At 56.5% G+C, this 24,456-nt stretch overlaps 1 protein-coding gene across 12 annotated transcripts in view; it reads left to right on the plus strand.

Annotated features, from left to right (window-relative positions):
• The first annotated feature begins 4,697 nt into the window (after positions 1–4,697).
• ATP13A3 (ATPase 13A3) overlaps positions 4,698–24,456 on the plus strand; it is a 42,768-nt gene continuing 23,009 nt past the window's right edge. For 2 of the 12 annotated variants that reach the window (XM_072996414.2, XM_078389696.1), the window contains exons 1-8: positions 14,656–14,678; positions 18,206–18,302; positions 20,357–20,530; positions 20,755–20,946; positions 21,500–21,570; positions 21,696–21,779; positions 22,327–22,396; positions 24,043–24,177. In XM_072996414.2, coding sequence (XP_072852515.2) covers positions 18,255–18,302; positions 20,357–20,530; positions 20,755–20,946; positions 21,500–21,570; positions 21,696–21,779; positions 22,327–22,396; positions 24,043–24,177 — 774 coding nt within the window. In that variant the 5' untranslated portion in view covers positions 14,656–14,678; positions 18,206–18,254. Of the gene's footprint in view, positions 4,851–5,429; positions 6,051–6,125; positions 6,947–7,051; positions 7,329–8,007; positions 8,188–8,266; positions 8,445–9,407; positions 9,508–12,635; positions 13,846–14,655; positions 14,679–16,558; positions 16,789–18,205; positions 18,303–20,356; positions 20,531–20,754; positions 20,947–21,499; positions 21,571–21,695; positions 21,780–22,326; positions 22,397–24,042; positions 24,178–24,456 lie in introns of those variants that run through there. The other 10 variants (XM_072996409.2, XM_072996410.2, XM_072996413.2 and 7 more) reach the window with 10 other exon arrangements.

A 24,456-nucleotide genomic window follows, 5' to 3' on the forward strand; every position in this document is an offset into this window, starting at 1 on the left:
CTGGAGGGCGGACCGAGGCCCCCCTCCCCTCCCGCGGCGGGGGGGGGAGCCAGAGCCGAGATTAGGAAGGAGGGAGGGGGGCGCCGGTGGTGGCGGTGACACACACACACACACACACACACACACACAAGAACAGAGAGAGAGAGAGAGAGAGAGAGAGAGAGAGAGAGAGAGAGCACACACAGACATAGATGTGTTTAGTCGTTTAGCCGTGTCCGACTCTTCGTGACCCCATGGACCAGAGCACGCCAGGCCCTCCTGTCTTCTACTGCCTCCCGGAGTTGTGTCAGGTTCATGTTGGTTGCTTTGCAGACACTGTCCAGCCATCTCATCCTCGGTCGTCCCCTTCTCCTCTTGCCATCACACCTTCCTAACATCAAGGTTTTTTCCAAGGACTCTTTTCTTCTCATGAGATGGCCAAAGTACTGGAGCCTCAGCTTCAGGATCTGTCCTTCCAGTGAGCACTCAGGGTTGATTTCCTTTAGAATTGATAGGTTTGTTCTCTTTGCAGTCCAGGGGATTCTCAAGAGCCTCCTCCAGCACCACAATTCAAAGGCATCAATTCTCCGGCGGTCTGCTTTCTTTATGGTCCAGCTCTCACTTCCATACATCACGACAGGAAAAACCATAGCTTTGACTATTCGGACTTTTGTTGGCAAGGTGATGTCTCTGCTTTTCAAGATGCTGTCAAGATTTGTCATCGCTTTCCTCCCAAGAAGAAGGCGTCTTTTAATTTCAGGGCTGCTGTCTCCATCTGCAGTGATCATGGAGCCCAGGAAGATAAAATTTGACACTGCCTCCATATCTTCCCCTTCTATTTCCCAGGAGGTGATGGGACCAGTGGCCATGATCTTAGTTTTTTTGATGTTGAGTTTCAGACCATTTTTTGCACTCTCCTCTTTCACTCTCATTACAAGGTTCTTTAATTCCTCCTCACTTTCTGCCATCAGAGTGGTATCATCTGCATATCGGAGGTTGTTGATATTTCTTCCGACAATCTTAATTCCGGCTTGGGTTTCTTCCAGTCCAGCCTTCCGCATGATGTATTCTGCATATAAGTTAAATAAGCTGGGGGACAATATACAGCCTTGCCGTACTCCTTTCCCAATTTTGAACCACTCAGTTGTTCCATGACCAGTTCTAACTGTTGCTTCCTGTCCCACATATAGGTTTCTCAGGAGACAGATAAAGTGGTCAGGCACTCCCATTTCTTTAAGAACTTGCCATAGTTTGTTGTGGTCCACACAGTCAAAGGCTTTCGCATAGTCAATGAAGCAGAAGTAGATATTTTTCTGGAACTCTCTGGCTTTCTCCATAATCCAGCGCAAGTTAGCAATTTGGTCTCGAGTTCCTCTGCCTCTTCGGAATCCAGCTTGTACTTCTGGGAGTTCTCGGTCCACATACTGCTGAAGCCTACCTTGCAGGATTTTGAGCATAACCTTGCTAGCGTGCGAAATGAGTGCAATTGTTCGGTAGTTGGAGCATTCTTTGGCACTGCCTTTCTTTGGGATTGGGATGTAGACTGATCTTTTCCAATCCTCTGGCCACTGTTGGGTTTTCCAAACTTGCTGGCATATTGAATGTAGCACCTTAACAGCATCATCTTTCAAGATTTTAAATAGTTCAACTGGGATGCCATCACCTCCACTGGCCTTGTTGTTAGCCAGGCTTTCTAAGGCCCACTTGACTTCGCTCTCCAGGATGTCTGGCTCAAGGTCAGCAACTACATTGTCTGGGTTGTCCGGGATATCCAAATCTTTCTGATATAATTCCTCTGTGTATTCTTGCCACCTCTTCTTGACGTCTTCTGCTTCTGTTAGGTCCCTCCCATTTTTGTCTTTTATCATGTTCATCTTTGCGCAAAATGTTCCTCTAATATGTCCAATTTTCCTGAAGAGCTCTCTGGTCTTTCCTTTTCTGTTATCTTCCTCTATTTCTTTGCATTGTTCATTTAAGAAGGCCCTCTTGTCTCTCCTTGCTATTCTTTGGAAGTCTGCATTCAATTTTCTGTAACTTTCCCTATCTCCCTTGCATTTTGTTTCCCTTCTCCTCTCTGCTATTTCTAAGGCCTCGTTGGACAGCCACTTTGCTTTCTTGCATTTCCTTTTCTTTGGGATGGTTTTCATTGCTGCCTCCTGGACAATGTTACGAGCCTCTATCCAAAGTTCTTCAGGCACTCTGTCCACCAAATCTAGTTCCTTAAATCTGTTCTTTACTTCCACTGTGTATTCATAAGGGATTTGGTTTAGATTATACCTGAGTGGCCCAGTGGTTTTTCCTACTCTCTTCAGTCTAAGCTTGAATTTTGCTATGAGAAGCTGATGATCAGAACCGCAGTCAGCTCCAGGTCTTGTTTTTGCTGACTGTATAGAGCTTCTCCATCTTTGGCTGCAGAGAATATAATCAATCTGATTTCGATATTGCCCATCTGGTGATTTCCAGATGGGTTTTTAAAAATTTTTTGAATTGCTAAAGAAAGGGTTCCTTCCCTCTCTCCCGCCCTGCGAATGATGGAGGAGGAGGAGGAGGAGGTGGTGGTGGAACGGCCTCCTGTCTTCGGCTCTCCTCCTGCCAAGGACCGATGTAAGGCTGGTGGTGGTGGTGGGGGAATGGCGAGAGCCACCGGCTAGTTGCTCTTCTATCTCCGCCAGATGTAAGTCTCCTGAAAAGACAAAATAATGAAAATATTGTTAAGATCATTTTAAAAAATAAAACAAAATAATAACTGAAAACTAACCCTGAGCCTTGCCTACTTACTCAGTCCTTCGTTTTTGGGACGCGGATGCAGCAAATGAGACAGTATATGTTCCGGGCTCCTTGAAATATTTGAAAGAAAAAGTTGCTGTTTCTTTGTCCATGTCTTCGGCGGCAGCGGTTTTGGGTCACATTTGTTAGATCCTCCACTACCCGCTCCAACTCTTCTTGTGTCAGGAGGTCCATTTTTTTTACAGGGCAGGAGAGTGAACTGAATGGGTTGATGTTCAGAGAAGGAACAAAAAAAATTCTCTTAGCTCTTTCTTTGCTCCCCGAGGGACCCCTTACAAGGCCGGCTGAAGATGCTCCTGCAGGCTGGGGTGTCTCTCCCGGCGGTTCCTGCTCTCCCCGATGGCCTTCAGCTACATTTCAAAACCCAGGTGGGCTGACGGGGGGCAGGTGTTCTCAAACAGGGAGACCTGGACCCATACAGCCAGGCAAGCAGGGGTGACCTGGGGCACATGTGTGCGTGCACACTGTGCCTTGGACAGCAGGCGAGTCCCTCGGCCTTTGTGCCACCCAGTGAGGTAGCAGCCCTGAGAAGCAGCCGCCTCCCTCCTCCCTCGCCACTCAGGGAGGCCGGGGGGGGGGGGGGGCTCGACCTGCAAACCCCGGCTGGCAGCGGAGGCCAGGGAACAATGGAGACGCGGAGCGCCCGAGTGCAAGGAAGTTCTCCTCCTCAATTGGCTTTTCCTATTGAGATAAGCAGGGCACAGGATCCGTGTGCGCAGTGTTCCTTTCCCTCTCGAACCATGGCTTTCCCGGAGGACCTGCTCGGTAGGGACCCAGCAGGACACGGGAGGGGGGGCTCCCGGGGTGCACCTTCGATCACCTTCTCTTCCTCCTCGCTGCATGGCTGTACCGGGCCTTGTGGGCTTCTGGGTTGGCAAGGGCAGAAGAGACCTGCCATCCCAGCAGGCAGGCAGGGTGGCTGCAAGGGGGCAGCTGACAAGGCACGTCCAAGTGGAGGCCGCCTCTCCCTCCGGGCATCGCTCTCTTCCCTCTTTTCCTCCTCCAGGACAGGCTGCCCAGGGAGAAAAAAGAGAAGGGGGGGCAAAATTCCTCTTGGAGGAAAGGAGGGGACGGTCAGGCAGGCAGGCAGGGAGGGAGGGGGACCCTGGAGGAGGAAGCCCCCTCCTCCCATTCCCAGCGATCACAGGCGGATGGCCAGCGGGGGGGGGGGTTCTGGAACTCCCCCCCCGCCCTCGGGACCCTCCAGTCTGTGGGGTGCCCATCCGAGCATCTCCCAGCGGCCTCAGTGAGAAGCCTCCCCCCCCCGCCAGGCAGCCCCCTGACTCCCTCCCGGGAGGCTGATCCTGCCACCCCGAGGGGGCCTTTGCCCCCTGGAGGGGCTGAAAGGGTGGTGGAGCCGCCCAGGGGGGTCCCTCCTCTGACGGCTGGGGGGGGGGGGGAAGGCAGGACGCGGCCAGGCGGGGGGGGCGGTGGCGGCGAGTCCCTTCCCCCCCTCCAGCTCTTCAAGGGGAGCCCGACTCCGCAGGGGGAGGACCCGATCCTGGGGGCAGCCGTCGGTCATTCTGGGGCATCGGGGCGAGGGGGGGGGGGCGCGCGTGTCTGCCACGGACTCTGGCCCTGGCGGGGCTTCCAAGGCAAGCGGAGATCTATTGAGGAGGGGGGGCCCACTTGCGCTCCCCTCCCCTCCCGCCTGAGTTCCTCTGGCCAAGCGGGGATTTGAACCCAGGGCTTCTCCCTGAGCCTCCACCCTCCCTCGGCCTGGCGGAACCTCGGACCCCCCCCTCAAACGAGAACGCCCCCCCACCCCGCCGCCGCCGCCGCCGCCACCGCCTGAGCATCCAGCCCACCGGCAGGAAAAGGGGTCCCGCGGAACGGCCGGCCACTAGCAGGGCGGAGCCGGCGCGGAAAGGGCGGCGCACGCGGGGAGCCCCTGCGCGTGACGTCACTTCCAGGCGACGAAGGCCCCCCCTCGCCTCCCCTCCCCTCCCCTCCCCTCGCGCGACGCGAGGAGCCGGAGCCGAGATTAGGAAGGAGGGAGGGAGGCAGGGAGGGGGCGCCGGTGGTGGTGGAGGCGGCGGCGAGGATCCCGGCAGGAGGGGGGGCAGCAGCAGCAGCAGCGCCAGGTGGGTGGGGGGGGTGGGGGGTGGGGGGGGAGAGGGAGGGATGGAGGGAAGGAGCGGGGCGGAGGGGGGGGAATGAAGCTCCCACGTGCGCCGGACGCCTGTGGCGGGGGGGGCCCCTCTCTTCCCTCCTCGTGGTGGCCGGTCCCGTCCCGTCCCTCCGGTGGGGCAGCCCCCCCTCCTCGCGGGGAAGGGTTTGGGGCGGGGGGGCCCTGGAGGGGAGGGCCAGAGGACGCCCCCCCTCCTGGAGATCCCTTGAAAGGGGGCCCCTTTGGCCCTGGCCCCTCCCGCCCCTGCCCTGCCCTGCCTGTCGGTGTGTGTGTGTGTGTGTGTGTGTGTGTGTGTGTGTGTGTGTGTGTGTGTGTGCTAGCAGAGGGGGAGGGGCACCCCAGGCAGGTGGGCGCAGCGGTGGGCGCGCGCGGGGGGGGGAAACCACCGTGGAGAAGCCTGTGGCGCCTCCTGCCCGGCACGAGTGGGGATGGGGGTGGGGGTGGGGGTGGGGGGTGTTTGGGTAGGGAAGGGAAGGGCTGCCCCTGCTTTAAGCCATCACCGGGGCCCCTTGAGGGTCTTGTGGGAGGGGGCTGGGCGGGGGGGGGGCTCCCGGTGGCCTTTGACAGCAGCCAGAAGGGAAGCAAGTTGAAAAAAATAAGGGTGTGTGTGTGTCTCTGCCTGCTGGTGCTGGACTCTGCGGCCAAGGCAGCGAGAGTCCCCTAGCCAAGCCGGCCTCCCTTGCAGGGGTGGTGGTGGTGGTGGTGGTTCCCTTGCCAAAGACGCACGGCGCACCCCCAAATAAAGCAACCCCTGTAAACTGGCTAAATACAAGTTCTTCACTAAACCTCTCTATTCTTACAAGACCAGATCAATTTAAATATTCAGTCCATTCACAACCACAGGGTCTTCCCGGAAGAGAAAAGAGTGTGAATGGTCTTTTTTTCTGAGTAAAGACCCCACCCATCCAACCGCAGCAGCTTTGAGAAAGAAAGAAAGAAAGAAAGTGGAACGTGGTTTTGATGCAAGCACCTCCGAAGGACATTCTGGTATAAAGGAACAATGTCCTCCTGATCCAAGCCTTCCAGATTGTGAACCACACAGATTTGAGCAATATTTATATATTTATTTTATTAGATTTCTACCCCACCCATCTGGACCAAAGGTCTACTCTCAGCTTCACAAGGATGAAATGGCTGGACGTTAATGGACTCTGTAATGAATGAATATTTAAATTGATATGGTCTTGCAAGAAGCTATAGTGATTGTGAAGAATTTATATTTAGCCAGTGTACATGGGTTGTTTTATTTGAGTGAGCACCGTGTTCCTCTTGTTTTGGTGGACACAAAAACACTCTGTAGTGGCCTGTGGTTCCCATGGATGGAAGACAGACGTATGGGCATCATTGATAGCAGCCCTTGATAATCCTGACTGGCATCAAGTCTGCTTGAACAGCTTCTAAACCTAGTGTTGCATCTTGTGGCAGTGAATTCCACTGGTTCTCTGTTTGTAGTGTCAAGACGGCATGTCCCTTTTAAGTTGTGCCGGGTGCTGCACCCACCCGTCAGGCTGAGTCCCACTCTAGCAGGAGAGGGCTCAAAAACCACGCCCCGTCCACGTGTGCCTAATTTTAGACCTATGTTCCGGTCAGGTCCCTCTTGAGTCGCCGTGTTTCCTCGTGACGAGGGGTTCCGGTCTTTTGGTATTCAGAATTTTTGCCGTCTTGGAGTCTCGTGGTCCAGAGGGGTTTGGTGCCCTTGCCTCTTCCTTCCCCGTCTCCTAATTTCTGACACATTTCCTCTTTTGAAATCCCACGTGCCTGTGGCAGGGTACAGAGTGAAAATTTTAGCGGTGGGGAGGAGAAGGGTCACTGCCCTTAACGGGTTGACGCTTCACCGACTCTGTCCCAGGTCAGGCTGTTTGACCCACAGGGGATTTGCTGTGCGTGACCCCGGCTGTTTTCACTGGGAAAAGGACGCTCGGGGCTGCTGGCAAAACATCCTGGCACAGAGCAGAAAAACAAGTGAAAATGAAGTGTTTGGAAACATTAATATTGTTTAAATGGCTGTGAGAATGTCAGCCGTTCCCCTGATCGCCAGAAGGAGAAAAGGTGGGTAGAACCTGAGCAAGGGACATGCGGGGGGGGGGGGCCCTTGTGCCGGCAGCTGGGACCGACAGGAGGGGAGCCCGTTCACGTGGTGGAAACCCAGGAGAGGGCTTTTTAGTGGCTACCCATAGGCTGTGGAACTCCCTCCCACAGGAGCCAGGCTGGCTCTGTTCTTTCTATAATTTTGCCAGCCAGTAAAGACCTTTCTGTCAGGACGGGTGTTTGGTGACTGACTGACTGTTGAAGAAGGCGTGGTGATGGTCAAGTATGTTTCCTCCCCTGTCGTGGATTTTCGTTAGTGTAGTTAATTAAAAATGGCGGTCGGTAATTTGTTTGCTGCATCAAAGGCATGACTTGATCGCTTTTTAGCTGTGTCTGTTTTTAGGTGAGTTCTTTTCTGCGGCTGGGAGAGAGACTGGGTACGAGGATCATAAATAACTGGAAAGGAAGAGTCAGAGTGGCGGTGTTTGCTTGCTGTCCCCATTAGCGCAACGTAAGAAGGCCCAGTGAGTAACCCCAGTCCAGTTCCATACTGGTCCGTTTGGGTGGCCCTCAGCTAAACACACGTGGCTCTCCCTGGGCCTTTGCTCCCCGGAGGAGCACACGCTCGGAGCGTGGGCAGTCCCTGCTTGCCCCCACCCCGGCCTCTAGAGGCCTAGCTCTTATGCTTTGTTCCAAGAAAAGCTCCTGCCCCCCCCCGGGCGCTGTGTACTTTTGCCGTTTACAGTGGACTTGGGTGTGCCCTGCAAACAGGGCGATGAGGGGACACCGATTCTCTCTCCCCCCCCCCCGCCGCCAGTTGACATGGGCTTGCAGCCATGAGAAGCACTTGCTTGGTCCGGCCGGCCACGGGGCAGCCATCCAGCCTGCTCGCCTGGAAGCTGAGCTGTGGATGTTTGCCAGGCCTTTTGAAGGGTTTCCTCACGACAGGAATCCACTGGACGAGCGTGGCAGGTGAGGGAGAGGGGAGCTGTCTCTCTGCAAGAGCTGCTTTCTCTCCTCCTCACATTCCCCCCCCCCCCAGTTCTGAAAGTGCTGGGCGAAGGCTTAAGTTATTAAATAACTTCCGGGGATCAAAGTTTGCTGGATTCCTCTGATTCAGAAGTGCCAAGTGCTGCTTGACCTTGAGTTGAACCTGCCCAGGAATGATGATGAGGACGGGCAGGGTTTTCTTCCTGCTGAAAAGGGACTCCTCTTGGGTGTCTTCCTGCGACCGACCGAGCTCTGATGGCTCAGGCCTCCGGGTGAGTGTCGCCCCCCCCCACTCCCGGGAGAGGGCAGAGTCGGAGCCCCCGCGCTTCGCAGCGTGGAGGTGAGCCGGACGTGGTTCCCAGTCTGCATGGCGGAGACCTCCAGGGCCGCCTTCCCCTTGGCTGCTGCAGCCGCTCTGGTTGTGTCCAGCAGAAGGGCCGGCGCGGGGTCCCTGTGGCAGCGACCGGCATAGGGCAGAAGCGCACAGGGGTGTGTGTGTGTGTCTCTGGACGGGAACATGGCATCCGTTGTAAGTGCTGGAAGGCATGTGGGGAGAGAAGGCGGGAGGAAACGGTGGAAGACTTCTGGGAGGCGTAGGGCGGGGGCCGGACACCCTGCCCCGGGTCTCTCTGCACTCTCTGTGTGATCCGCTCTGTCCTCAGCTGCGCCTTGCTCACATGCAGGCCAGACCCACGGAGCCCAAGAGGACCCATTAGCAGGAGGGCTCGCATTGTTACACGCACACACGACGTGTCTCCTGCTGGATCATCAGCGGGGGCGCCGGCAGTCGCCTGGACCACGGGCCTTTCGGGTTTGATGCCTGGCTTTTGTTCGGCACAGAAATTACATGAAGAATGCAGTTTTTTAAAATGTAAATACGGCTTCATTTGGTGCTTTGCTCGATACAATGGTCTTCCTTAAGCCTAAACTCTGAAACAAAAGCCCGCATTATACCAGAAAACCTAAGATGGGAAATGATAACATGGCTAGCGAGGAGAGAGCTTTGTTAAAATGGAGCTGGTCTGCTTGTAAAGTTTCCAGGTATTCATTAAGCCGTGATGTCATGCTTATTGTACCGGGTTTGCTAGTGGAGTAAAGTGTGAAGCTTTGTTTGCATTTCAGCCACTGAGCTTGTGTAGACGGAGGAGAAATTACTCTCGTTCACCCCCAAGGACAGAGAAGCGGTCTTGGAAAAGGTGGTCTTGGAAAAGGTGGGCGGCCGGCGGGGAGTCTGGAAGCCCAGGAGGGGGAGAGTGGATGGATGAGCCCCTTTCCCTCACCCATGGGACACTCAATGGCATTGGCTTCTGGAGTCCATGCAGGGCAAGAAGCTGTCAGGGACCCCTGCCAGGCCGCTTCTGTGCAGGGTATTAGGTTGTACTTGTCTCAAGCCATCGGTTGTTCCCGTGGAATCAGTCCTAACCTTTCTGAAATGCAGCTGGTTGGCAGGAGGAGCTTCAGCCGTTTTTATCATCTTCACCTCTCCGTTTGTATCTCAGGCAGGGCAGAGATTGGTGACCTGAGCCTGCTTGTCCGTGCAGAAACACAGAATGGCTGCCTCTTCCTCAGTCGGTCAGGTGGACTTTTAATTGGTAAATGGCCCCTTTCTGTTCTGGAGCAGAAGGAAAAACGAGCAAGTGGCAGGCCCACCCCGTTGCAGGGGGAGAGAAATGCTGACCTGTGGCGGAGAGAGAAAGAGAGAAGGGTAACTGCCTTCTCCCACTAAGGAAGACAGGGCAGGGTCAAGGGCGAGGGAAATTGGGGAGGGGGGAAGGCAAGGAGAGGGTCAGTCCGGGCCAGCGCTTATGGCTGCCTGCGGTGAATTCAGGTCTGCAGGCCCTCCTGCCTCCTGAGCGCAGGGTGAGCGGATCCAAGCATGCTGGCTTGGCACGGACCTTGTTTGGAACAGAAACCCTTTCGTGGGCCCTCGAGGAGACGTTCCCAGTATCTCACTCAAACTGGGTGGGTGGGTGGGTGGGGCTGCAGCCTGAAGCCCATCAAGGGAGAGCCAGCCAGTTCCCTGGGGGTCCTCACCCTGCACCCTTGCCCTCGCTGCCGGGGTCGGGACTGAGATCCCGTGTGCAGAGGGCCCCTCTCGTCACGAGAGCGACACAGATACTCCCGTCTGCACGAGCCAAAGGGGACTCTGGCCAGAAGGTTGGGGAGGTTTCCTTGCCCAGCCAGCTGCCAGCTCTTTCTGTAGGGCGCCCCCCCCACGCACGCCTCCGCCCTGTGGCAGAAGCAGTGTACTTGGGCTAGGTGGGAATGCCCTGGTCCGGCGGGGATTACCCCAGGTGTGGGTTAGGTTGATGTGGCCAGCCTCTCTCTTTGTGTGTGTGTGTGTGTGTGTGTGTGTGTGTGTGTGTGTGTGTGTGTGTGTGTGTGTGAGAGAGAGAGAGAGAGAGAGAGAGAGAGAGAGAGAGAGAGAGAGAGAGAGAGAGAGATATTTCTCTTGGGCAGAATGGCCAGGGCCTCCCATGGTGTAGCTGGGGGAACAACCCTGGAGGAAGCCTCTCTGGAAAAAAAATTAGTCTGTGCCCCCCCCCCCCCCGCATGCTGTGATTCTTAGGCCTTGGAGCAGCCGGAGGCATCTGGGTGGGGCGCCCTGTGCAGCTACTGGCCCAGGACCTGCTTTGCTGCCTTTGTGTGTTTTGTGCAGTGTATTGCGAGCTGATGCTGTTGTTGTGTCCTGGGTGATTGCTCACTGAAATGATGTGGAAAGCCTCCAACCCAGCGCTTGTGGGCTCAGCCCTGAGACGGCTTCTGCGGGTGCCCTTGCGTCCTCCACAGGGGAATGGGGAGCCTCGAGAAAAATTTTTGCCTGTTGGGAAAAAAACCCCTCTAGGTTGAGATCAGACCTGGCTTCCTCGCAACTCCTGGGTCAGCAGCTCTGTTTGATGTTCATTGTCTGTTGGGCAATAAGAAGGCAAACATCACGGCCGTGCGCGACCAACACAACTTTAGCGTTAACAGTGAGGACGTTAGGATAGTGAAGGACTTTGCACACCTTGGTCCAAACTGGGAGACGGCAGCCGAGACATCAGGAGGAGACGGAGGCCGGGAAGGGCGGCAGGGAGGGAACTAGAAAAGGTCGTCAAGGGTGAGGATGCGTCCCTGGAGACGGAGACCGAGGCCGTCCACACTCTTGCATTTCTGATCACCGTGTATGGGTGTGAAAGCTAATAAGGGGGGAAAATGGATTCGTTTGAAATGGGGTGCGGGAGGAAAACTTTTTCCAGGACACTCTACTCTGGTAAGACTACGATACTGTTCCTAGATTAAATCAAGCCCTGGACTCTCTCTTAAAAGCTGACAAGGTGAAATGGCCCACTGTGCTTTGGGCACAAATCGTGAGAAGGCAGGACTCTCTGGAAAAGAGGATTATGCTGGGAAAGGTGGAAGGCAGCAGGAGAAGAGGGAAGACCCCGTATGAGATGGATGGACTCCCTCAAGGAAGCCACAGGGTTGAGCTTGCAGGAGCTGAGCAGGGTTTCGACTGACGGGAGCGTCCTAGGTCAGAACAGAGGCTAGAACGGCATCAGCATCTGAGGAAAATGGTCTCAGGCAGCAGCCATTCCAGGTTTTCCCCCTTCTTTCCTGGGCGCTGGATCTCCCGCTTTACCTCAGGGGGCTTGGAGGCCATGTTAGAAGCCTCGTTCCCAATTCACCCGTGGAGGCTGGGACTTCCTGTCATGGAAGGGAGTGAAATGTAGAAATAAAGAAGCTGGCGTCCCCGGTTTCTGAATCTTCTGTATCCATATGGTTTGTTCCAGTTCATCTGGGGGGAAAGGCCTCATATTCTCCCCCACCCCCCCGAAGCCACCCAGGGTCACTGCTTTTTGCCGATCCTGCCTTTCACAGTGAGCACCCGCCTTTCCATTTGGGCGTTTAGCATTTGGTTTTGGCGCCGGTGGGGAGGGCCGAGACGTCACACGGCAGATGCGGTCGAAAAGGTGGACTCGGCGGTCCGCGTGCGTGCCACGGGGTTGGTAGGGCGCCCCGGGTGCTTTGCACTCAGAAGGGTGTTTCGCGGCCCATCCTGCGATAATAGGAAGGCACCGTGCGCTTTGTCTCGTGCATGGCAGAACCCGAGGGAGGGAGAGCGTGGTGAGCGGAAGGTGAGCCGGTGGTCAGGGCAGCCGCTTCGCCCGGCAGCACCCGCGTGTGTTCAGTGGCCCTGCTCTGGGTGGCTTGCGAGGGGTGGAGCGTCTGAGCCCACGGGCTGTCGTCCTTTAGCGGGGAGAATAACAGTGCTCTTGGCTGAAGTTTTTTTTTTTTGGGGGGGTCGGCCTTAGGGCTCCCTCCTCGGCTTGTCCTCATTGCCTTCTGGGCAGATGTGCTTCTCAGAGCCCAGCCTGCAAAGCGGGAACCTGGGCGAGCCCTCCATTCCTCAGAGTTGTAAGGGTGGGAAGGGCTAGCAAAGCATGCCTGGGGTGCAGGGTGCGCGCATGGAAAGGGATTGATCCAGACACCGTCCCCTGCCTTCTTTGGGTCGTTTGGCCCTCCCTGGACCCTTCCTGTGTTCCATCCGTCAGCATGCTCTCTGCCCCCAGGCCCCCCCCCCGGTGCTCGCTGTCCAGTCTCTCCAGAAGGCTCTGCGGCTCGGTGGTTTTCAGCCTATTCCTCTGTTTTCCCCTTTGCATTTTTCGCCCTGTGTGGGTTGCAGAGTGGCTTGCGCTACGCCAGGGCCAGGCTCCTCTGCTGCCCGGGAATACTTGGAGAAGCCGGTTGGTGCCTTTCCTTGGTTTCCCAGGGCAGGAGATGCCGGGTACGTTCTTCTGGCCAAGAGCCCACTGGGATTCCAGTTATTGCTGGTTTATTTACTTAAAGAAGAAGGCAGGCAAACTGGGTGCCGGGTCTCAGGGTTGGGGCCTGTCTGTCCCTCCCCCCACCTTTGCCGCCCTCGCCAGTGTGTCCTCGGCAAGCGTTCTGTGGCTGCACCAGGGAGTGGGCGAGTTCTCTCGGGGGAACCCATTTCAATTTTGCCGGCGATGCTCTTGTGGCCCTTTGGGCCATTGGTCCACCGCCTTGAACCCTCGGAGGGCTCCCCCACTTCTTGGCTGACTTGGTTCGTGCACTTCAGCCATGCTTGTCGAGGGCCCTGAGGATTTATTCCTCGGAGCAAAGGATAACGGACGGTAGGCGGACTTCGTCTCTGAAGGGCTGGCGCCTGTTTCACCATTTTGTGTCTTGCATTGTGTGTTTACGCCACTTTTGAGCACAAAGCTACCCATTGTACGAGCAAGGAAGGGTTTGGTCAGCAGCATAATATCCTAAATGCTTTTGGTTTGCAGATAACATCAGGGCTGCTGGGGGCACGTGGGGCTGGGGCTGCTGGGGAGGCCCCCCCTTGCTGGCCTTTCAATGGGGTGGCTTGCACCCGCCACAGGGGTGTGGGTGGAGGAGGGCTGCCCCAGACACATCCTCCATCCCAGCCCCATTCAAGTTGGGCAATTGTGTTTTTGCTTTAAAACAAAACAACGTGAACAAAAAAAAAATAATAAAAATAAAATAATAATAATAATGCCAGCGGCACTCCTGCCTGGGGGAGCGGTGCCAAATGCCTTTTTGATAACGCAGCTTAAATGGCCTTTTGAGAGGCTCTTTTTCAGGCCTTTAGACAAAATAGTTCATTGGCAGGACTTCCCTTGTAGATAGGATGCTCGCCGCTAGGAACTGCTCCACGTAAGTCCTGGCAGCGATAAAAGCAGGCGGACAGCAAGGCGGAGGCGAGGCAGGCAAGGCGGCTGCTGGTGGTGGTGGTGGTGCTGCTGCTGCTGGCGGCCGGCTAGGAGAGGGACCTGCGTGCGTGTGCCCTCCTCTCCCCGGGGTGGGGGAAAGATGCTTCCCAAGAGGGAGGCAGGGGCTTGCAAGGAGAGTGTGCCTCTGTGGCAGGAGAAACGGGTTTGGTTTGGCATGAGAAAGGAGAGGTGAGCATAACAAAATGCGAGGGACCTGCCTTCGGGGGTGGGTGGGTGGGTGGGTGGAGGTGGGGTTTCATTCAGCCTGAAGGTTACCTGCAGGTGTAAGTGCCTTTAAACTGGCCAGTGTGCGTTGTGATTGTTTGAGACCAGTCCAACCCAGCGGAAGGGACTGGCTTGGCTTTTAGGGGCTGCAGCAAACGGGAGAAGATGTTTCGAGGGGCTGCCGAGGAAAGCCCAGCAGGGAAGCCAACTGGCTTGTGGATGCAAAATAATAGGATGGGTGGACTGAAAGGCTCTCCATTGCAAAAGACACAAAAATGTATCTCAATTTTTAAAAAGGCAATTATTTAAAATTTTGACCAGATTTTTTTTAAAGTTCAGAACTGGATAACTAAAAGGTTTATTGCTAAAATGCTTTTTCTTTGAAAACAAAAAGCATGCGAGGTGATCTTAATTTAAAATGTGTTACAGCTGGAAGGTCCTCTCCTTGTCAGAGCGGGATTATCAATTCTAATTCTGTGATCTGAGACTGGGTTCTGTTTGTGCTCAACGGTGGTGCACAGCATGTCCCGCTTTGCCCAGGAATCCTCTTTCCTTTGCTCCTTGTGCAAGGGGGGGGGAGGGAATCCTCTGACCCTCTGCACAAGCGGGACGCCCCGGTCAGACAGTCGGTCGGTCAGAGTCCACCCACTGTGTGTGACTGAGAGCTGGAAGTCCCTGGAGCAGAGATGGGGGGTTGGGGAGGGGGGGCAGAAGCACCTCCCTGCCTGCAAAAGACGATTTGTGAAGACGATTCAGCCCATAGTTTTGATAAAAACATTTGAAAAAGTGTGTCGTAGGTAAGGGCGTAACCGTTCTGGGATCGTGGCTTCAGTTTTGTACAGCTCCGTGTTCTGCTTCTGCGTAGAATGTACGCTATAGATTATTGAGGTTAATCTTTCCTCTCTCCTCTAATCCTTCATCTAGTAGATACTAACATTTATAATTCTCTAATGAGGTTTGTGGCAGCAGCAGAGATAACAAAGCTAACCGCGACAGAGGGAGAGGAGAGCCAAGGGATGGCCGAGGTCTCTTGGGGGGGGGGGGCTTTTTCTTCTTTTTGTTTTTTCCCTCCTTCCCTTCTCTCTCGGTGGTTTCGCGTTGGGCTTCCCCTCTTCAGATCTCCAGCAAGGGCTTCCCAGGTGCCTCGCAGTGATGCCGATCCCTCCAGAAAGCGGATCACCTCCCCCCTTCTGGGGTGGCCAAAGCCAAGCCTTGCCCTCCGCCTCTGTGGGTCCTCGCGCTTTCAGACTTGCCAGTGAACGGAGGAGCAGAGGGGGAGGTGTCGTAATCGGGGGGGGGGAAGGAGGAAGGGAGGAAGAGACAGAGAAATAGGTATTGTCCGAAAGGAGTGTTAAGATTATTGCAAGCGTGTATAAGAGTCCCTTTTTGGGATGCAAATTCAAATGTTTAAATTGACTCTTTTTCTGAATCCTAACCTAATGTGTTACAAAAGTGTTTCCCCCTGAGAACCCTCCTCTCACCTTCACTGGTGCCTCCGGGGATGGTTCTGGGCTGGGTGGTCTTCTCTCTCTCTCTCTCTCTCTCTCTCTCTCTCTCTCTTCCTCCCCCCCCCCAATGCTCCTGCCCAACAACCCCGTCTGCCATGAGTTCTCCCTTTTGGCGACCTGGCCTTTTGTCGGGGGCTGATTCCCACCGTAGGTCAGTGGGCGAAGGACCTTCCTCTGGTGGGTCTGGGGGCTCCTGAGTGCCCCCCCACCCCCTGGTTTTCAATGGCGTGGGCAAATAAGACCCTGGCCAAGGGAGCGATGCTTTGCCGAGGAGAGTTGGCAAGTGGAAGGGCAGAAAACTTTGGGGTGACACCTCCTCCTCCAGGAGACCCCCTTCCGCTGCTCCTTTGGCCCTCCACGGTCTGGGGGGGGGCTTTGCCCTGGGTGGAGAGGACCGGAGGTGGATGGAGGCGGTGGGCCTTGTGAAGGCGGTCACCGGGGTCTGCTTGGCAGGTACCGCCCGGCTCTGCGATGCGGATGGATGTTTCCAGGGCTCGTCCCTCTGGGAAGCCCCTCCGCTTCTTCCGAGATCCGTGTGTGTGTGTGTGTGTGTGTGTGTGTGGGGGGAGTGACTGAGAACGGGCTGGTGCGTTCTCTAAATCGGGTCCCCCTGGGCTGCATCCACTTGGTATGTGTGTGTGGCCTTTGCTATTGAATTGCCTGTGCGGGGGGGGGGAGTTGAGGTGAGATGAAGTGGGGGGAGCAGGGAGCTTGAGGGCTCCTGGGGGTCTGGCAGGCATCTTTCCCCTCGGAGGTCCTTGAGATGCATCTCAGGAGATGCAGTCAGGATAGCCCCGCCTCGAGGGCCTGGGGGGGCTGTGGCGAAGGGGCCGTGGCTGCCTTGTGGTGCTCCCCCCCCCGCCGCGTGTGGCTCTGAGGCGCCTCACCTGAGTCCTCCTCAGGCGCCCGGTGGCATGGATTTGCAAAGCCTGGGGCAGGCTCGGTCTTGCCCTTGGGGGGCCACGAAGGCCACATGGAGGGGAGCCGCCTTCTCCCAGAGGTTTTGGCCCATGGGGTCTCCTCCCCTGCATCCCGTTTATTTATTGGAAATATTTGCACCCTGCCTTTCTCCCCGAAAGGCCTGTTGTCACTTTAGGGCACCAAAGAGGAGCTGTGGGAGGGCAAGGGGGGGGGAACACAACTATTTCTCTCTCCTGCCTTTGAACTTCGGGCCACTGGTTTGGGTTCAAGGCAAAGCTTGGTTTGCAGGATGCGCTCTGTGCTTTGAAGAAAAGAAAGGAGGGGTATCTGGAGAAAGGGGGTGGGGGGTTTGGGGTTTGGAAGACAGCCTCCCTATCCCGCCCCACTTCAAATATTTTGAAGCTGGAATTTAAATGCTGGGGGCCATTTTCCGGAGAGAGAGTCTTCGGGGAACCGGGAGACGACCCACTGGCCACAGGTGAGGGCAAGACCTCTGGGAAAAGTCTCTGGAGTGAAGAAGGGGGTTGCCCTCTTGGCTGTTTGGGGATAATGGGTGCTAACTGGGGGCCAGTTCTGGCCAACGGCACCTAAAGTGGGGGTGGAGGAAATGTTGGGGGCTTGGAGACTCGGACTCTGTCTGGCCCGCTCAAGCACAGGCCCTTGGAGGTGGCCTGGTGGGGCAAGGAAGTGGGTCTCGGGTGGAAGAAGCGAGACCCGCCGTGGCAGCAGCATGGGCCGTGATGCCCCTGACGCGTCTCTGCATGCCACGTGCGGGAGAGGGAGAGCGCATCAGCGCACCTCTCAGAATGGCTTCTGCTTCTCCATGGCTGGGGGTGGGGTGGAGCGCCTGGGGGGGGCGATGGCTGGACCAGAGAGGCCTCCTGCCTGGGCTTGATCCAGCCGCGTGGCTCCTCTCGCACTCTTCGGTGGTTCTCCCAGCCTCAGGCACCATGCTAGATTTTAGGAAGCTTGCGCTCAGCAAGCATACTGTAGTTAGCTCAACTGCCGTAAGAAAGCAGTTCCTATCCAGCCACCCTCCCGTGCATGCGGGGAGGCCCCATAGAACTCCCTCTGTTTGCCAGGGGTTTGCTGGCATATCCCTCAGAACAGGGTTTTGTGGCCAAAGGTCTGCCTGGTGGCTGTTGCCGTGGCTCTCCCTTTGCTGTGGCAGTCTCCACCCCCCCCACCCCCCACCCCCGGGGAACCTGGGGCTTGCCTGGCACATGAGAGCGATTGCGGGCAAATCCTTACAGTGATGGCGGAGCGCCTGGAGGTGTTTGTGCAAGAAGATAATGTCCAGTGTTTCATGCAAGGGGATGTTTAGGATTTTATTATTTGTGAAGCTACTAAAATCACCAGGTGGAGTAGATGTTTCCTAACGGTGAGGGGCCCCTCTCTGCCTGCAAGCACCCGGTTGAACCCCTGCGCCGTGAGAAGGCCCACTGCTAGGGGATGCAGGACGCGCGGCCTGCATTGGGATGAGGCGTGGAAGGCAAGCGCGTCAAGGCCCTTCCCAACCACGTGGTTCTGTGAAAGCCGCCAGGAGGGAACTCCCAGGTTCTTCCTTGTGGGCCTTCGGATTCAGAGCAGGTCCAAGCGCCGTCCGTCCGTATTCTACGGGCTGGGGCACCTCAGGATGAGCTCCGCTAAGACCATCCAGACAGGTGTCCAGCACAGGGGCCAGTGTTTAGGTGACCCCTCTTCCTTAACAAACATTTGCTTTTGAGGGCAGGGAGAAGTGGGTGTGACGAGGGAATAGTCCTCTCATGCCCCCCCTCAGCTTGGTGTGGATGTATGGGGTGCGGGGGGTGCAGGACGGGGCCTCTGTAGCACCTGTGGCTGGAGGGATTTCTGCGACGCAGTTCTCACAGGCTTGCTCTCCCTCTTTCCCTCAGGAGGAGTCTTCGTGAGCCAGAGGCTGAGGAGCTCCGGGTCACGCTGATCATGGAGAAGGAGGAGAAAGTCATCAACAAAGGGGAAGAAGATGAGATGGTAAGGGGCTGCTTCGTGGCATGGCTGCTCCTAAATCTCTAGAAGACCCTCTGGAGCCCATAGCCACCAGAAAGGGTTAAGCCGCGCCGAGAGGAAGAGCAGCACAGCGTCCCCTCTGATCTCGTGCAGGTCCCAGGCCGAGAGCAGGGAGCCAAGCATTTCTCTTCCTCGGTGGGACAGCGGCGTCCGCCACGTGGCCACCCCGGGCTGCAGGCAGGTGTGGCACAGACAGGGTGCTGCAGAGAGCGAAGGGGTGCTGGCTGTCGGTCCAAAGCGTCCCGGCCTGCCCCAGACACTTCCCGGGGCTGACCAGGGATGTCGTTTCCAAAAGAGGAGATGCTCTGTCGGTTCTGTGTCGGCAGGTCCAGCTATTAAACTCCCAGGCAGGCACACCAACGTTTAGATTGTGGCACCTTCGGCACCAAGAGATTCGGGCCAGTGAGAGGTCACCAAATAAATCTGTACATTTTTCGGGCACCACGGTGCTGTTTTGTTTCTGTGCCCCGCGGCCAGAAAAGGGGTGGCAGGTGGGTAACAGGCAGAAGAGGAAAACCCGAGTCCTCAGCAGGGCGGAAAGGCAGGTTCGAGGCGGTCCCTGTTTTCAGACTGCTGTCCCCCCCCCCCGTTCTTGGGCCTTCCCTTGGACACCTGCCTCGTTGACCATCCTGGCCATTATAGCCCAGGTCAGGGCACTGAGCAGGGGTGATGGCTCAGGTGGAGCAAGCCGCTGGAGCAGGAGGGGGGTGGGTGTTCCTTCCCCCTCCCCAGTGCTCCTGGTCCCCGTAGCGCTGAGGCTGTGGCTGAGCCTGAGTCTTGTTCCAAGAGCAGGGCCGAACCTCCTCCTCCCCCTCCTCAGGTGTGGGGGACCCACTTTGGCCCTCCTGGCCCAGGCTTGTCTGCTGGCCAGAGATGCCTGCTGTGGCCGGAAGCCTTCTTGGGCTCATTCTGGTTTTCAGCTTCTGGGCTGTTCTGTTCTGCCAGGAGCACTCTCTTCCCTGGAGACTCCTTCACGGTGCCTTCCCTGTTTCTCCTTGGTCTCCCGCGTGCTTTGAGTAATAGTCCTCTTTTTTGGGCTGCTGTCCCCTGACACAGAGCCCGTCAGGGAGGCCTGTCTTTGGGGAGACCTCTGGAGCCGGCGCTCTGCCCAGGGCCAGCGTCCTGGGGTGTGTGTGGATGCAGCTCAGATGGGGTGGGGTGGGGTGGGGTGGGTTCCCCCCCCCCGGGTGCCATTGCAGGAGAGGCGGACAGGAGGTGTCGTGTAGCCTGAATTAACACTCACAGGGAAGGAGAGCAGAAGCTCTTCACTCGCCGGGAGGGAACCTTCCGGAATGGGCCCTGGCAGCCCTGCTGGGATCCTGGATGCTGCTCCGTTCCTTTGAAAACAGCAAACAGGCTGGAAGAGGTGCTTGGCTTTTTCTAGCCTTCAGTTTTTAAGATGTTTTTTTTAATTCATTTTTTTAAAGCAGGCCACACCTGCCCGTCACCTCCCTCTCCCCGGCAAGCTCGGTACTCAGTTTACTGACCTCAGAAGGCTGGAGGTCTGAGCCAGCTTTGACTCCCTGAATTCAGGTCGTGAGTCGAATCCTGGCTCCAGGGCTGCAGTCCAGCCGCAGCCCCCCACGAGGCTCCCGCAGCATCATCCATTCTGCCCATTTCCTCCTGCCGTTCCTCGGGGGGTGTGCTGTGTGCCCTTGGTAGAGAGCTGAACACAGGGCCTGGTGTCTTCTCTTCGCTGCCTGGTCACGGATCTCCAGCCTCCAGTCGGTGGGGAGGCCGCTGCTCTTGCTGTGGCCGGGGAGGGGGGGCTGTCCTCCAGAGCGAGCTTCCTTGGGGGCGGGGGCGGCCCTGTTGGGAGGGGCTGCCCTGCTGAATTGAGCGGTTTGCAGAAACTCCCTCGCGGTGGCTGTGGGGGGAGGGGGGCCCACACCCCTGGGAAGACTGAGAGGGTGGCTTCATCCATCAGGGGCGGGCAGGGGTGGGGGGTCCCAAACAGGTGCGCCAAAGTTCTCAGGTGGCCCCTGTCTCCCCCCCCCCCTTGGTTTGTGTCCCTGCAGAAGATCTGCGGCTACAACCTCTGCCGGTGGAAGCTGGCCCTGGTGGCGCTGGGCGCACTCTGCACCGGCGGTTTCCTCCTCCTCCTCCTCTACTGGATGCCCGAGTGGAGGGTGAAAGCGACGTGCCAGAGGGCTCCGCTGAGGGGCTGTGGCGTGGTGCTGCTGCGGACCACGGTCAGTGGCTGGCGCTCCCCGGGGAGGCTCCCTTGGGCCAGAGGGGGACGGGCAGGCCTTCCGCCTTCACAGACGGCCTTCCAGCGGTCCCCCTCCAGGCGTTTGCCAGCTGGTGTGGTTATACGGGGTGAAAGGAGGAAGGGGAACGTTAGGAGAGGAAGGAGGCTGCAGTTCAGCAAAGGGCATGGAAGCTCATGGCCTGTCTCCTTTCTCTCTGTTTCAAGGATGAATTCCAGCTGTGGTTTTGTGCAAAGGTGCGCGTTGTGCTCTCTCTGGGACGCCACCCTTTGCAAGCTCCAGAATGCATGTCCGAGAAGATGACCAATGGCTGCAGTGGCCCCTTGAGCCTCCCAACGACCTTCAAGGAGAATGACCGAGACCTGAGCAGCAGAGGCTCCCTGGCCCACTTGCAGGAGGTACCCGCTGAGGCTCCTGCCCTCTTCCAGACCGTCCTCCAAAGGCGCGCTCTCTGGAGATACCTCAAGGCCTGCTGTCCACCGCCGGCAGAGTCTTGGAGGAAACTGGGGGGGCTTGTGGGGCACAAGGAGAGGGAGTGGGGGGGGCTGCACCTAACCACTGTCCGTGGTGATTGGGCTCTCCTGGCCGGGGCTACTGGTCCCCAAACGTGGTTTGCCTCTGGGAGATTATCGCTGCCGACACGTGGCAGACTCTGGCTGTCCGTGGGTGTTCCCTGCCCGGTAATTGTGGATGCCGGGCTGTGGAGGGGGCAGAGGTGGCTGCTCCCAGAACACCTGCAGGGAGCTTCGCTGCTCTTGTTTTGCCGCTAGTGTTGATGAAATCAGCTACCGTACTTAAGGAGTAGCCTGGCCGCCTGCAGTCAGGAAGAGCATCCATCATTTCCAGTTTGGTCTTCAGAACCTTCTGCAACTAAGACTGGCTTTGCGAGAGTGATCTGCCAAGCCGCTCATTTTCAGGGCCTTAATTACTGTTTGTTTGTGCACCTTCCAGATTCGCTATTTCACCCACCACAGTGTGAAGTATTTCTGGAATGATGGGACCCAGAGCTTCGGCTCCATGAAGTAAGTACTGGAGGTTGGGGTTTTGGGTTTTTTTTATATCCTTGGAGAAGCAGTGGGAGGTGGCTTGGACTCACTTGGGAGAGAGTGTGTGTGGGGTTGCACTAAATAACCCCTGTCTCTTGTAGGGGTCTGGATGATGAGGCCACCCCTTGCTCTTCAATTCACGGTGAACACAGCATAGGACTGACCAAAGGAATCCGGGACTACAGGTGAGCAAGAACAGCGATGCACACTGCTTCTTGGCAGCCGGTCCAAATCATCATGTGTGACCATTTGGAAATAGGGGGCAGAGGCCGTGGGCTTGCATTCTGTGTCCACACAGTTTGAGTCAGAATCCTGGTGGGCTGCTTGAGCGTTCGAGGCCCCAGACTTTGGCCAGAGTCTTGGGACTGACGCCGTCCAGTTCGATTCGTGGCACTTTAGGCTCTTTATGCAACCCGGTTGGTTGTCTGTGGCTCTGCCCTCCGGTACTCTCAGAGTGCCGCCACCGGGCCCACTGAATATGGGCAGCCACTGCCGTGGCATCAGGAGCCTTGGAGGCTGGTGGAATTTCTGTGGCCGCCGGAGCTGTGGCTCCTGGAGGGGGTGGCCAGTGCAGCCCCTCCCCAGAAATAGGCCATGGCAGAACACAGCCCTTAACCCTCTCCCCCCCCTCCCCGTGTCTCCTTGTTCTGACTTTGGGCAGAGAATGTTCTTCCCCTTCAGCACTAGCAGGCCCAGTGAAAATGTTCTTATTTCCATCACCTTTTGATACAGAAAATTATTCTATGGAGTAAATGAAATTGCCGTGAAAGTGCCTTCCATTTTAAAACTGTTAATTAAGGAGGTAAGACCCTTTTCTTTGGCGTCTGAAATTATAATTGTGATCGGGACGACCGTCTGTCTCTACCATGGGCTTTGATGGGCGGGAGAAGGAGGGTTGAGGCGGTTGGGTGGCCGTGACGGCACGAAAGGAGGTGGACACTCAGGGAGCAGAAGATGCCAGCCTTTCTCTCGGAAGAATGTGGGGCATTGGGGAGGGTCGCTCTGTGTCTCGCAACCGGGTCTGATGCAAGAAGGGCGAGGCTGCGGTGGGCTCTTTAGCGGGAGGGTCTCAATTCGGAGAGACTCAGCTGTACTTCTTTCTGGAGGTCCTTGGCCCACTTGGTGTGGCTTCCGAGTCTCCTCTTTGTTGAACGGATTTTGGCCCATAGAGTGGTAGAAGGCTGGTGCTGGGAGGGGGAGGGGAGGGGTCATCAAAGCCAGCCCCCTGCTATGGCAGGAAGCCTCTACGGGAAGCATCGCCAACTGGGGGGGGGGTCACCTAACTTGAGTTTAAAACACCTCCCAAGATGGAGAGCCCACTGTCTTCTGAGGCTCTCCTTTGTCCTTTTGAGCAGCTCTCACTCTTGGGAAGCTCCTCCTCACGTTGAGCCAAAATGGTTTGGGAACATGTTTTATGGAACACCCTCTGCAGATCAAAGCATGTATGCACGTCTTCTGCTCTCCTCCTGAAAGTAGTGATGCGGGGGGGGGGGGGAGCACATGTGCTGATTGCCAGCCATCCGCCTCTGTGAGAAAGCCAAGCCAAGGCCAACCCTGGGAGCACACAGGACAGGGTGTGGGAAAGGAGCTTCCACTTTACTGGGAAAGGAACTGCCATTCTGGTTGGGTGTGTGTGCACTGAGCGGGAGACTCCCCAGGGGAGACACGAGATTTGGGCAACAGAGGCACGGACACCTGTTTTTCCTGCCACTGTGCAGTTCTTGCAGCTAAGGGACAGGAGGGGGGCTTCCTGCTCCCCCTCCCAGGCAGTGGCAGTTCCTCACCCTTGCTGTGCCTCCTAGTTTCCCTTCCACTTTTCTGCCAGCAGAGAAGGATGGCTCTGATGTTCTGAAATGCCTCTGCTAAGTGTTCTTAATCTCCCACCTGCTGGGGAGTGGCTTGAGGCAAAAAAAAAAACATTACCAGGTGCTGTGCAGAGTGTAACCTGACGTTTCTAGACACCACATTTTAAGAAGGATGCCAACACACTTCACAGCAAGGATGATGATCAGGGGACTGGAAGCCAAGCCCTAGGAGGAAGGACTGAAAGAAATAGGCATGTTTAGCCTTGAGAGAAGAAGACTAAGGAGAGATAGGAGAGCACTCTTCAAATACTTGAAAGGTCGTCATCCAGAGGAGGGGCAGGATCTGTTCTCGATCATCCCAGACTGCAGGACACGCAACAATGGACTCAAGTTACAGGAAGCCAGATTTAGGCTAAATATCAGGAAAAACTTCCTAACTGTTAGAGCAGTATGACAATAGAACCAACGACCTCGGGAGGTGATGAGCACTCCAATACTGGAGGCATTTAAGAGGAATTTCGGCAACCATCCGTCAGCTCTGCTTTGATTTGTATTCCTTACGGGCCCCTTCTAACTGTGTTGTTCTATGATGATGATAATCATTCACTTGGTTTTTTTCCCCTCCCTCTCTTGGCCCATCCAGGTCCTCAACCCGTTCTACATTTTCCAGCTGTTTAGTGTGATCTTGTGGAGCACTGACGAGTATTATTACTACGCAGCAGCCATTGTGATCATGTCGCTCATATCGGTTGTGAGCTCTCTGTACACCATCCGGAAGGTGGGTGCAGTGGTGGTGGGGGTGGTGGGGGCTTACTTTCTGCCCCCCGTGACATGCTGGGAGCTTCTGTGGGAGAAGATGGGGAGCTGGCCTGTAGGTTTTCTCTTCTGTTGCTGTTGAAGCTTTGGGCTCAGTGCCTGTGGAGCATAGCTGGGCTTTGGGGGTGGGGGTGGGGGTGATGGAGGATGCTGAGGCCTCTCCCTTCATTGGAAGTTCTCTTGCTGCCAGCTGCTGCCAACCCCTTTGGGGGAAAGGGGACCACCTCCGAAAGGGTGCAGG

Source organism: Pogona vitticeps, chromosome 3 (assembly GCF_051106095.1).
Source record: "Pogona vitticeps strain Pit_001003342236 chromosome 3, PviZW2.1, whole genome shotgun sequence".
In the NCBI taxonomy this organism is placed as follows: domain Eukaryota; kingdom Metazoa; phylum Chordata; class Lepidosauria; order Squamata; family Agamidae; genus Pogona; species Pogona vitticeps.